We start from the raw sequence: 14,037 nt of genomic DNA, 5'->3' as shown, positions 1-14,037 counted from the left end.
TGTATGACTGAGTTTATGTTCTTTACTCTATTTTAGAGAATAATGTCATTGGAAGGACATGAGATCCCTCACATCCTGGTGTTCGTGGATGAAGCTGGCTTCAACCTGGCCAAGGGCCGAAGATGTGGCCGTAATATTATTGGCCACCGGGTCACAGTGGATGTCCCAGGTTTTTTTACATATGTATGAAACTTTCTTTGCGTGTGAATAAAAAATGGTTATAATTTCCTTGGTAGTGTGAGTGCAATCTGTGATGTCAAACCTTGGAAGCTACTCTTTTCTGTTGTATATTGTTGGTCCTCTGCCATAGTGACAAAACATCTAAACATTTTGTATGGCAGCACTCACACAATGCCAAAGGGACGATATATTTTGGGGGCACTGACTATTCAGATTAGAAAGAAATGTAGTTTTGACACATGAGGGAACTGTTTTAGGAGAGATATGAGCTTTTGCAGGTGGACCATGTTGTTGTGATCAACCATCCAGGTTTATTTTTGACAAAAGCACCAAGAATGATGAGAATGTCCGATCTGTGTCGAGAAATGAGCCAAAGCTATTGAGAAGGATCTTTGCCATTTTGGAGACACTGACTGTTTAAATGCGAAAGGGATTTAGATTGAAGCCTGAGTGAACAGTTTTGGAAGAGATATGAGCTTTTGCAGGTGAGCTATAGTGTTGTGCTAAACTGTAAGAGTGTTTTGCCAAATGATCTTAGAGTTTTGAGAATGTAATTTCTGTTTCAAGAAATGAGCCAAACCAATGGAGAAAAACTGTAAAAGAAATTAAATACATATTCAACACATATTCACTTAGTCATGGTGCACTTTTCAAAATTTCTGACTGTGAGGACAAGAATGGACAAAATTGTGAGAGAGAAGGCCACCGTGTCACAATCTATCAGTCAAGTATCAATCAAGGACTGATACCAACCTGTTGCAGCAGATGGCTACCCCTCACGGGTTCACCAGTATCCGATATTCATTTTCAGTCTTGTCCTTTTCCAGATTCTTGGAATTTTTTGATGATACTTTCTGATAAAAGTCGTCACAATTTTATATTTAGGAATATCAATCTATTTTCTTCTGCTTATCCAATTCAGGGTGTTCTAAAACATTACTGTGAAATTGTTCCACAATTTGTAGAAATAGTTCTTTGCAGATTGGTGCACCTCTGCTCATCTTTACTTTTTAAAAGCGCTTCCTTTCCAATGCACTCTTTTTTATACCTAATCATGTTACTGATCTTTTGACAGTCAACCCAATTAGTTGCAAAATGTTCCTCCAGGTGTTACATTTCCAGCCTTTCTTGCCCTCTCCCAGCTTTTTTGTGATGAGTTATTGCCATCAAATCAAACTACAACTATTACTATTACTACAACAACAACAATTTTTCTTAAAATGATACACTATCACACTTTAAACCTTTGACAGGTTTTCTATGTTCCATTGTGAATAAAAGATTGGATAATGAGGTTTGTAAATCAGTGTTGTATGATATTAAATGAATGATACTTAGAATGAAACTGCAAGACAGAAGACAACCAGTCCCAATTAAAATCTTCAACCAGTAAAATTTCATTGGTTATTAATGGAGGTAAAATGGCTTACAAGGTACATTTCCAAATAAAGGAACACAGAAATAATTAAATGTGTCCATCACAGTGATATGGCCATGGTATTTGCTCTGGAAGGAACTGAACAGCTATTCGAGAAGATGAAAGATATTTCATACACCAGTTCTCTTTTTGTGAGGATTTTGGGCTCAGGTTAAGCAGCTAGATAACAGACGTGGTGGTTTTAAATAAAGATCTGAGCTCTGTGAGCAAAGAAGGGCATTAATGTGAGGTGAGTCTCATTATTTTCCATTTTAAAGCAGCTTTTGTTTTGTCTCATTAAAGTTCACCATTCCTAATGTCTAGAGAAGCAACATGAATTGCAGATTTGTAGTTGTGTTTTTTCAGTTTGGTGTTCATGTGTTTGGATGTTGGAGTCTATTTTCTGACAGGAGGGCAGACTGTCTTGCATCCTATAATGGGAGAATAGAGGGGCTTGTCCTAACTTTATCCCCCAGCAAACACAAGACATGGTCTATGTCTATGTCATGAACTAAGGCTACGTTCACACTGCAGGTCTTAATGCTCAATTCCGATTTTTTGATCAAATCCGATTTTTTTTACTGCTCGTTCACACTACAAATAAAATGCGACAGCAAACGTGCTCTAGTGTGAACGCTCAAAGCGGCCCGCATGCGCAAAAGAAGATGTCACACACAACGCTCTCTGTTTAGACCCAGAGCAACAGTATTGTTTGACTGATGGCCCTTAATATAAAGACTTCGGACTTCACGTTTCCCAATTTTTGCTTTAAGTTGTTTTGTTATTTACATAATAATGTAAATAACCTAATAATGATCCTTATTGCTGTTTAAGAGAGGAGCGGTGCTTCAAAGGATAGCTGTAGATTTCTGTCAGAATCTGCAGATTAAACAGTACAAATAAAATGTTTACGTTGTCTTCCCAACAGTTTCACTGACATCTACGCTGGATGGTCAGGAAGCGTTCGCGATGTCGTATCGGGTGCTTCTCCGGCGCTGATAATTGGCTTCAGTCTTGTGTCGGTGACGTAAAAGACGGATTTAATGCAACTTGACCGTTCAAACAGCAGTCGCTTTCTAAAACATCGGATATGTATCGGATTCAGTACCACATACGAAAGTGACCCAGATCGGATTTGAAAATATCGGATTTGCGCCGTTCACACTGTCATAGCATGATCAGATATGGGTCGCATAGGGTCAAAAAAAAAAATCGGATTTGATGCGCTTTCGCCTGCAGTGTGAACGTAGCCTTAGTTTTACAATTCACACACACTGTCCTGACAGGGAAGAATCATATCACTTCTCTATATCTCATTTGACTAACATTAATCTCATTACAAAATATGTTCTCTCTGGCTTTTTTGTTGTCTGTTTTGTTTAGGGTTTTTTTTTTTTTGACATTTCAGTATTATTATTCTTTTATGTGTTAATCTCTTTGCCACATTGCGTGTGTGTGTGTGTGTGTGTGTGTGTGTGTGTGTGTGTGTGTGTGTGTGTGTGTGTGTGTGTTGGGGGAGACAGAGTTTGGCAAATGGCTGGCTCTGTGGATAAAAAGCTGCAGGGAGGATTAAAAGAGAAAACATGGGGAAAAATAATCTGAGGCAGGATGACATCATGCAGCACAGATCAGCCTCATGAAGGTGAGCCTCACTGTAATGGCAGAGGACATGATGAGTGGTCTTCAGTTCAATTCAAGCTGCCCTCGAATTGAACTGAATGTTAAATTCAAGTAAATACTATTATTATTTATTATATTATGCAGTGCTAAATCACTACAGTGATTTCCTCAATGTGCTTTATATTGTAAATTAAAAACCCTACAATAATACAGACAAAACAGAGAAAACAAGAACAAATCAATCAGACGAGGGACAGTGGGAGAACTCTTACAGGGAACAAACCTTCAGCAGAAGCAGCCTGTGGGAGGCACAGCAACAGGGAAAGAGAAAGAAAACGGAAAGAGAAGCTGGGAAGGGAGTTAACAGAAGGAGAGGAAAAAAAATAGAGGAGAAACAATAGACTGAAAATCTGCTTGATCACCTGCTGAAAAGAAAACAACACAGTAAGGAAACCACAGCAAGAACCAACATAAGCATAAGCAACAGTAAATAATAAATATTCAGTGTTACTGAGCAGCATACAGTATTAATAGTGCATGATATGCTTAGATGTAGCAGCCAACCAAGATACTGTGTCTCTGAGTACCTGTTTGCACACCTTTGTGCACATCTGTGTTGTGAGCGCGCTTTTATTCATTAGGTTTCTCCATGTAAGTGTCTAACAGTGGGGGGCCAAAGCCCTCCCCCCAGGACATGAAGCAGGCATGGCAGATAGATCGATATAAATATATATGATCCCCAGAACATGAGAGCACAAGGAGGAATCGCACCACCCACCTAGAAAAGAGCTGGGAGGTTACCCAGTAGCCACAGTGCAGAAGCCACAGAGGGCAGCTGCGACAAGCCCGCAGGCTCCGCTGCCACTCAATCCAAGCCCACCGCAGAGGAGAAACAGCCAGCCCAACAATTAGTCAACTCCCAGACTACATAAGACAATAGACACCCAGGTTGAGTTTATCCTCCACGTCTGTCAGATCCCCTGCCCTCCACATCTTTACGAGCAGAGACCACATGCAAAGGATGGTAACAACCTCTTGCCAGCTAAATAGCTCCCCCCAGTTCCACTGATGCACTAGAGGCCTCCTGCCCCTAGGCAGGGCCCCCGTGCATGCACCCACTCACAATCCTGTCGACACACTAATCAGGACCCAGGCCCAACCAGAACCCCAGCCTAGAGGCAGAGCACCCCCAGAACTCCAAGTCCATAAGCCTGCCCCAGACCCACCTAGGAGCAGCATGGCTACTGGTAGATTAATATGATCTATCAGACGGTCTCTATATTGGTTAGAATTATCATTATTTTAATTTTTCCAGTTCATGAGGACGGTCTTCTTGGCAAGCATAGGGCAGTGAGAGCCTTGTGGGCTGTATTCATCTCTGTAGTGACATCATCTAAGTCGACCAACAAGCAAACTGAAGTGGAGACTGGAATGTTACATTTCAAACACTTTGATAAGTCTTCACATATCCAGCACCAGAACCTCTGAACAGGTGGACAGAACCCAAGAGCTTGGACAAAACTGCAAGGTGTTTTCCCTTGACAGTGTGAGCAGTCCTTAGAAGACATAAAACCCATACTGAACATCCATTGACCTGTATACTGTACATTATGTAGTATTTTGCATTGTATTAACTGTAGACTGAGATTTCTAATCAATTTCAAGTCTAAGGAGCCTGGAAAGAAAAACATCTGGACTTCTTTAAGTTGCTTGAAGATGTTTCACGTCTCATCCGAGAAGCTTCTTCAGTTCTAGGGTCATATGATGATCATTTGACCCTTCCAAGGGCCCAAAGGCTCATCCTGTCACTAGCAGCAGTAAGCTCTACTGCTGCTGCTGTTGTGGCCCACAAGCCACAATACTCACTTAAGCAGCTACTCTCCCCACTGCTTCCACATCACAGCCCGGACAATCTCGCAGTGGGACCTTTCTATCACCCAAAACACATTGTAGAGCCACAGAAACACCACCCCACATCATACAATTCTTCCCCAGCATATATAACCTCAGAGAGGGGATTGCTGACTGGGTCCAGATGCCAAACGAGGCCAATGAACAGCAGGTGCGTCCTGGAGAGAGGGCAGATTGAAAGCAAGAGAGAGGGGTGGGAGGAGCAAGAGAGGAGGAGGCAAAGAGAGAACACCACACCCACACAAGGGCAATTTCAAGAGGAGGCCCTGCTAGGGCTGTAACAAGCATTAATTAATGGCAGGACTTCTTTGAGCAGTTTTGTAGGAATGGGGTCTAAAAGACACGTTGATAGTTTGGAGGAAGTAATTGTTGAAGTTAACTCAGCTGCAGAGAAAGATTCTAAATGAATATCACTGGTACTTAAAGTATCTGTAGATAATGTTATGTCTGTGAGATGATTATGAGTAATTTTTTCTGTAATGGTTAAAATTTCATTTGTGAAGAAATTGATTAACTGATTGCTAGTTAACGTTAAAGGAATAGTTGGGTCAACAGAGCTCTGACTTTTTGTCAGCCTGGCTACAGTGCTGAAGAGAAACCTAGGGTTGTTCTTATTTTCTTCAGTTTTCTTCTGTTTTAGCTTTACGGTGGGCAGCAAACTATTTTCCAGCCAGGGTAAAGAATGATGTTCCAAATTAATGAGCCATTTCCTCCCTAGCTTACATGTTATCTGCTTTAAGGTGCGCTCATTTAAATAAACACTTAAGTGAGCATCGAGGGAAACAGGCAAATCCTTTGTGGCTAATTATTTTTGGCTAAATTCATTATTAATATTCTGCAATAACACTCCCCGAAATGTCTTTTCAATAAAGATGGCGTCAGTGTGCACAGCAAGCTGGGTTCTATCTGCAGGATGTTGTTATTTTTCTTTTTTCATATTGCCCTGATGGCTCTGCTCCACTCATCTATGAAAGCCAAACACTTTGAGCTTTTAGCCAGTTAAACTGCCAACATTTGATCTGAGAAATCAGCCAGGAAGCCTTCCTCCACTACTGGCGGACATACTTGATTGACTATGCTGCCTACCATTCACTTTTCCTCCTTGGAAGCACTAAAAAAGATGAGTCATGTAAGTATCCAGATGTCATCGCTGGATAAATCCTTTTTGTCTTCCTGTTCCTTCAGACCTGCCAGCGAAGCCTCCAGTGGCAGTGGTTGTCGTCCTACAGAAGTGGCCCAAATTATAGACACCTTCGCCTTCTGAGATGCACTTCGGTTAGCACCAGTTTGATCATGTTTTGGATAGCGCTGTTATACACTGGCCGTGATTTATGAAAGCATTTGTTGGCCCAACTTGGCAGAAAGTTTCTGTTGGCGCAACTTGGGCCAACAGAAACTTGGCTTCAACCTGGTGAAATGGTAAATGGCCTGCATTTGTATAGCGCTTTTCTAGTCCCTAAGGACCCCAAAGCGCTTTACACTACATTCAGTCATTCACCCATTCACACACTGGCAATGGCAAGCTACATTGTAGCCACAGCTGCCCTGGGGCACACTGACAGAGGCGAGGCTGCTGGACACTGGTGCCACCAGGCCCTCTGACCACCACCAGTAGGCAAACATGGGGTTAGTATCTTGCCCAGGGATATTTGGCATGCAGCCAGGAGGGATCGAACCACCGACCTTCTGATTAGTGGATGACCTGCGCTGCCACCTGAGCTACAGCCACCCACAAAGGAGTTCTTGCTTGGAATTTCTTCCCCCCCAATGTTCATTTCTCAGCTCTCCCCGGACCACTGGTAAAGGTAGAGGGCTAGCTTCTGTATTTAAATCCAAAATTCACTGTCGACAACTGTTACCCGTTTTCTACCCCAGCTTTAAAGTGCAGCTTCTGGAACTGAACTCCTTCAATTGTCTACACTGTGGTGTATGGTCCACTGAAATGGGTTAAGGATTTTTGTGTTAATTCTTTTGACTTACTTGTGCTAGGTTATGATCATGTTTTAATTGTTGATTATTTTAACATATATGTTTTTTCTGAGACTGGACCACTAGTAAAGGAACCTTATCAACTCTTATTTTCACTCAGTGGGTGAGTGATCCAACTCATGGAAATGGTCACACACTTGATCTGGTGCTGTCATGTAATGAACTTTTGTATATAAATAAATAAATACAATTTTATTTATATAGCACTTTTCTAGACAGAATCACAAAGTGCTGCACATAAGATAACAAATAATAAAAGGGTAAAACAGACAAAATAAAACAGGCAAAAAATTAACCAAAAACAGTTTTAAAAAGGTGAGTTTTGAGTTGTTTTTTTAAAAACAACTACCGAGTCCACAATTTTTAATGTATGAGGGAGAGAGTTCCACAATCTTGGAGTCACAGTGGCAAAAGCTCTGTCACCCTTTGTTCTCATCTTAGTCTGTTTTATAGCAAGTAAGCCCCGATCAGATGACCTCAGGGACCTGCTGGGGACATAGGGCTGTAGCAGGTCGGAGATGTAGGATGGTTCCAGCCTATGCAAGGCTCTAAATGTCAAGACCAGGATCTTAAAATGTACTCTAAATTCAACAGGAAGCCAGTGTAGCTGAAATAGCAATGGTGTCACATGTGAATACCTGGAGAATTTTGTCAACAGCCTAGCTGCAGCATTTAGCACAACCTGCAGACAATCCAGAGAACCTTTGCTTAGACACATAAACAAAGAGTTGCAATAGTCCAAGCGTGAGGAAATAAATGCAAGTATAGCTATCTCTGTCACGGTTTGGCATGGCAGACTGTGGGGATGTGGGGAAGGAGGACTCAGGCGCGGTGCTCTGTGTATAAACAGTGCGTTTATTTACAGTGTGTGGAAACAATAACAGTAAATCCCCGTGCTCTCCCGTGTCATGTTCTCCACTCTCGTGTGTCCACACACACCCTGTGCCTGCTGCCCTCCGATGTTCCTCCTGAGGGGAAAATAACAGAGGCAGCCATCAAGACACTTAATTCCAGTAAGCATACACTCACAGACTTAACTAAGCAGAAGACTAACATGAAATCTCAAGGAATGATCCCACGTCAGTGGGAGCTCCAAGACTCTCCTAAGTAACTCCCCTGACGAGCCCTGATCAGCGGCAGCTGTGTAGCTTCGGGTGTGGCCAGTCCCCTAGCAGGGCCACACCCACCAGGCCTGAAGGCACCTGTAAACCAGTGTACATACACACCTGCACCCATACACACACACACACACACACACACACACACACACACACACACCTACAAGCATGGAAAAGAGCAGCAGCAACACCAAAAATACATATAATATCATTAGTCCATGACTGCCCAGGGATCCTGGGTCGCTCAGACCCAGGACCCTGACAATCTCCAGTTTAGGGCGAGATAAAATAGGGCTGAACTTAGCCACATTTCTTAAATGATAAAAACAAGACCGAACCAGAGATTTCACATGCCCATCCAATGTGAGAGTTACGTCAAAAGTGACACCTAAAAGTGACACCTGATAGAGGATTTAACATACACAGAAAGAGGACCAAGGGTTTTCACTATCTGGGATACAAATCTGTCCGGAGCATATATGAGGCCTTCAGTTTTCCCATCGTTGAGTTGGAGGAAATTTGCAGCCATCCAACGTTTGATGGAATCTAAGCAGTCATTTAGAAGCTGAAGCTTAGATAAATCCTGGAGCTTAAAAGAAATGTACAACTGAATATCATCAGCATAACAGTGATAAGAAATGTCCTAAAAGAGCCCATTATATGCTGGAGGGGGAGAAGATATATTAAGAACAATAAAGGCCCCAAAACCGAACCCTGAGGGACACCACAAGTAAGGGAGGTAGAGGATGACCTAAAATCAGAGACCACCACAGAAAAAGATTGGTTATGTAGATTAGAGATGGACCGATCCGATATTACGTATCGGTATCGGTCTGATACTGACGTAAATTACTGGATCGGATATCGGAGAGAAATAAAAAATGTAATCAGATCCATTAAATATCAAAAAAGCACCTCACAAAACTTGCGACACGGTGTAACTCGGCTCATAACCGTAGCACGTCGGAGCAGTATGCATCATGTGATAGAGCGGCTGTGTGTATTTATAGCCTCGCTACCAAACCAGCATTTCATCTCCGAGGAAGTGATCCCCGAGAGAAGTAAAGCAAGTGTGTAAGTTCATCTCTGAATGTTTGTAAAGCATTCCATCGTTAAGTTTAACAACCGATATATGGAGCAACTGCCTCTTCTCTCCCCCTCCCTTTCCTGCTGCTTCTTCAATCATGAAACTGATCAATGATCAGCTGATCGGCTTTTCTGTTGCGAGTCCGTCTCTCTTGTTTGTTTTTGGCCCACTTTGCACCAGAAAGAGGAAACCAGTGGCTGAATAACAGCAGCACGTTTAACCTCGATAAGCTGTTGTTAGAATTTATTTAATATTACTTTCTACACCAGGATCCTTTTCTACGCAGCTAACGGCTGGTAACTGTGCAGGGGCGGATCTAGCAAAGTTTAGCCAGGGGGGAGGATAGGGCATTAACAGGGAAAAGGGGGGCACAAAGACATACTTTTCTTTCTTATTCTCATTTAAAATGTCTAGCTTTTAATAAATAATTATCTGAATCTTACACCCAAAGTTTTAATCTGACATAAAATATATAGAAGTCCATTACTGTATATAGTAACTATTAAGTCTAATATACCCTAGTAAACTATAGTACTTTTTCCTTTGGGAAGATACCATCTGTGCAGTCTACAGTTCTGTTGAAGAAAGATGTTGAATGTATTTAATTATTCTTGAAAAATAATTTATTTCTGTGCATTTTTTTTCCAACCTGCATCAAATTAAAGTTGATTACGTCGATTAAGAATCATGAGGTGGAGGGTGGGTGGTTCCCTATTTTTTTTTTTTGCTTGCTATTAGTTAGGTTGTTTAATATTTCTGCTAAGTACTCTTTAAAATACCAGAATAGGGAGGATGGTGCAGGTTTAAGTTTATTAGATTGATCAGTATTGCTGAACTATGAACTATTTTGGGTGCAGTGTATTTTTTACATACAGGTATAACAGAATAGCTTTAGTGTTGTTGTTTATTTAAACTTGACTATGAACTTATACAAAATGCAGCAAGATATAAAAAAAAAACAGTGTTATTGATTTAAAAAAAACACTGTATCGGATTCATATCGGTATCGGCAGCTATCCAAATTTATGATATCGGTATCGGACATAAAAAAGTGGTATCGTGCCATCTCTAATGTAGATATGAGGAGAACCACTCCAAGGCAGTACCAGATACACCAACCCAATGTTTAAGCCTTTCAAGGAGGATGTGGTGGTCAACAGTGTCAAAAGCTGATGTTAGGTCCAACATAAGTAGGACCAAACATTTTCCTGCATCATTACTCATCAAAATGTCACTTGAGACCCTAAGAAGGGCTGATTCTGTGGAGTGAGCTCTGCGAAAGCCGGACTGAAACTTATTGCAAATGCTATGTTTGTCCAGAGCCGCTATAAGTTGCTTAGCCACAACCTTTTCTAGAAGCTTAGCAATTAACGGTAATTTAGAGATAGGTCTGTAGCTGCTCCAAAGAGAGGGGGTCTAACTGAGGTTTTTTTAAAAGTGAGAGAATAGTAGAATTTTTTAAAATAAACCAGAACTATACCAGACACCAGTTCAGGGTTGATTAGAGTGAGCACAGATGGACCAATAACCTGGAAGACATTTTTTCATAATGATGCAGGTACAATGCCAAGTGGACAAGAGGATGCTTTCACTGAATTCACTAGTTTTGCTAGCTCAGGTAGTGAAACAGGAGAGAAAGTGTCCAAAATGACAGGGTGTGATGAGGTGGAGATAGACATAACAGGTGCTGAATGAGAAAAGTTCATTCTTACATTCTTCATCTTTGCAAGCATAAAAGAAAGAAAACGGGGCCGCGGGAAGAGCAGGAGTAACAAAGCCACTAATGGTGTTAAATAGCACCTTAGGATTACCTCTGCTATTTGCAACCAAGTGTAAGAAATAGGCAGCCCTCGCACCTCTGATAGCATTATTAAAAGAAGCTAAAAGGTCCTTTAGGTAGAGGAGATGAACATTTAGGTGAGTTTTCCTCCACCTGGGTTCCACTTTGCGACAATCACATTTTAGACAAATACTGTATTACTAAAGTCAAATCATGTAGAAAAAGTTTAAGCAACTTCAGACCATTTTGGATGTTGATTGTGTTTGTGAAGTGGTCTGGTTTTAAATCCCATGACAGTACTGAGAGTTTTTAATTATCTTTTAACTGTTGACTCAGGATGTTCTGCTGTTTTAGCTCTTATAGATTTAGCCGCTGCCTTTGACACGGTCCATCACTACATGTTGGTCGGAAAGACACCATTTTATGGTAATTTAAATAATATTTGTGAAAGAGGTCTTTTTCTGTTGCCAGTAGTGAATATTCTTCTTGTTCTGCCCTGTGTGGTATACCACAGGGGCCTGTTTTGGGTTCTGCTCTGTTCTCATTATACATGCTACCTTTGGGATTCATTATCAAGAAATATAATATTTTCTTACACTTTTGTATTGATGACATCCCAGTTTACTTCCCATTGAAATTGGATGTCTCTGTCCCACTGCAGCCTCTTGCTGTCAAAGACTGGTTAACACTCAATTTTCGTATTTATTTTATTATCACCTCTTGATGGGACTACTGCAATTTTCCCTATTTGCGTTGCTGTGTTCCTCTCATAGTCCATGAGTTTGAATAATTCACTACTCAGTCTTTGTTCTCCTCATTTTAGACAATGCATGATCAACCACACAATCTGGAGAGGTCCAGATTTATTGTAAATATCAGAATTATCTAGAAATTAAATGTTGCATTTGAGATTTTAGCATAAACTTTTAGCATAAACCTAAGCATGATATAAACAAACTGATTAAAACTGTTTTACATCCATCTACAGAAAAATTAGCAGCCTGGTAACATGGTGAGAGAAAACTGTACATGAAATGTTAGATTTTAAAAAATACACCAGTAAAAGGTTTTACAGAAGTGTAATTTGTTCTTTTCAGAGTCCAGGGCACTGGCTCTGCCCAGGCAGTGACAGCAGGGTGCAGTCCTCAGCTGGCCGAATGAGCTCACTCGAGCTTCCAGCAGAGGACTGAGGCAGCTGAGTTAACTCACCCATGCTCTCAGCAGAGAGTGATTGCTGAGACGGCCCAGTAGAGCTCCGAGGTGAAACAGGTTGCGCTGTCTCCAGGGGTCCAGAGTAAGCTGATTCAACACACGAATGGCCTGAGGATAAAAACTCCTCTTGAGCCTCTCTGTTTTTGTTCAGATGGTGCGGAACCTTCTGCCTGATTTCAGAAGCTGGAACAGTTCGTTGCTGGGATGGGACAGGTCCTTCAAAATCTGAGTTGCTCTAGTCCAGTATCTCCTGACGTAAATGTCCTGAAGGGAAGGGAGAGCTGTCCTGCAGCAGTGTTCTGCTATACAGATCACTCTCTGAAGAGCTTTTTTATCCTTGACACAGCTGTTTCCATACAATGATGTGATGTTCTGTGTGAGGATGCTCTCCACAGTGTCTGTATATAAGAGAGACCCTGAACTTCCTCAGTTGTCGGAGGTAATACAGGCGCTGCCTAGCCTTTTTGGTCTGGACCTGAATGTGGGCAGACCATGTCAGGTCTGAGGAGATGTGGACACCGAGATACTGAGGACTGCACACTCTCCACTGGAGCTCTATTAATGATAATGGGCTTGTAGTCTCTTTGCTGACTCCTTCTGAAGTCCACCACCCCCTCCTTGGTCTTGCCGACGCTCAGCTGGAGGTGGTTGTCCCGGCACTACGATGCCAGATTCTTCACTTCATCCATGTAGGCCGCCTCATCGTTGTTGGAGATGGCGTCCAACACCAGCCTTGGGTGACCACACAGACTGAAGTGTAGAGGGAGTAGAGAGGAGAGGACACACTCCTGTGGCGCTCACGTGCTGATGTTGATGCTGTTGGAGATGCAGCTACCCACCCTCACCACCTGAGTACCGCCAGTGAGGAAGTCCAACACCCATAGGGTCAGTGCAACTGGACGGTAGTCATTCAGGCATGAGGGCTGCTTGTTCTTTGGGACAGGGATGATGGTAGATCTCTTGAAGCATGTGGGGACCACAGACTTAGCCAGGGACACGTTGAAAATTGAAGTGAACACACCTGCTAGCTGGTTAGCACAGCACCGCAGCAGAGGGTCGGTGATGCCGTCTGGCCCCGCCGCTTACCTTGTGCTCAGAGCTGAGGAGCCTGAGCTGGCGACAGAACTGGTGACCAGAGATGGGCAGTAACGCGTTCTGATTACTTTTTTCAAGTAACGAGTAAAGTAAGGGATTACTATTGCAAAAACGGTAATTAGATTACCGTTACTTTCCCGTAGGAACGCTGCGTTACTGCGTTACTAAAACCGTGATTTTTTTGCGAGAATGTCTCACAACAGTGACGTAAGCGAGTGCGCCGTTAGTGACAACAGCTGTGTGCAGATCAACAATGGATCACATATCGATTGTGGGAGAGAGTATGAGCGTGCAGCGTTTAAAGCGTGGAAGTACTGACCTTACTTTGAGTTTGATTCCATAAAAAGTGACAAAAACATTAGTGTCCGTTGTGCGTGGGAAGAAAACTTCTTTTGACAGCAAAAAAAACCCCCTAAACTTCCAAGCAAGCACCGAGTGCGCTACCACGTAATGGGAAATTCACAGAGAAACTCGCGGATTCTTCAACTGACCGCGGCACACCTGCACCAGGGTAAACCCCCGCCTACTGCAGTCCTGCTTTACAGGTAAAAATAGAGCAACAGGACCGCTGAGTCTTTGACTTTATTTATTTTCTGCTGTGTTTTACTTGCATCTATTTGAAAGAGTG

General features: G+C 42.2%; 1 protein-coding gene across 9 annotated transcripts in view; it reads left to right on the top strand.

Moving 5' to 3' along the window:
- igsf21b (immunoglobin superfamily, member 21b) overlaps positions 1-14,037 on the top strand; it is a 44,872-nt gene that overhangs the window by 4,096 nt on the left and 26,739 nt on the right. For 2 of the 9 annotated variants that reach the window (XM_076878237.1, XM_076878234.1), the window contains exon 2: positions 12,200-13,199. The exons of 2 other annotated variants lie outside the window; for them this stretch is intronic. Coding sequence is in view for 1 of the 7 variants with exons in the window: in XM_012924574.2 (XP_012780028.2) it covers positions 6,394-6,403 (10 nt within the window). In the remaining 6 variants the exon portion in view is untranslated. 5 more of the 9 variants (XM_012924574.2, XM_076878238.1, XM_076878239.1 and 2 more) reach the window with 3 other exon arrangements.

The sequence above is a fragment of the Maylandia zebra genome, linkage group LG20 (assembly GCF_041146795.1).
Source record: "Maylandia zebra isolate NMK-2024a linkage group LG20, Mzebra_GT3a, whole genome shotgun sequence".
Classification (NCBI taxonomy): domain Eukaryota; kingdom Metazoa; phylum Chordata; class Actinopteri; order Cichliformes; family Cichlidae; genus Maylandia; species Maylandia zebra.
This window is presented reverse-complemented; position numbering and strand designations above follow the sequence as displayed.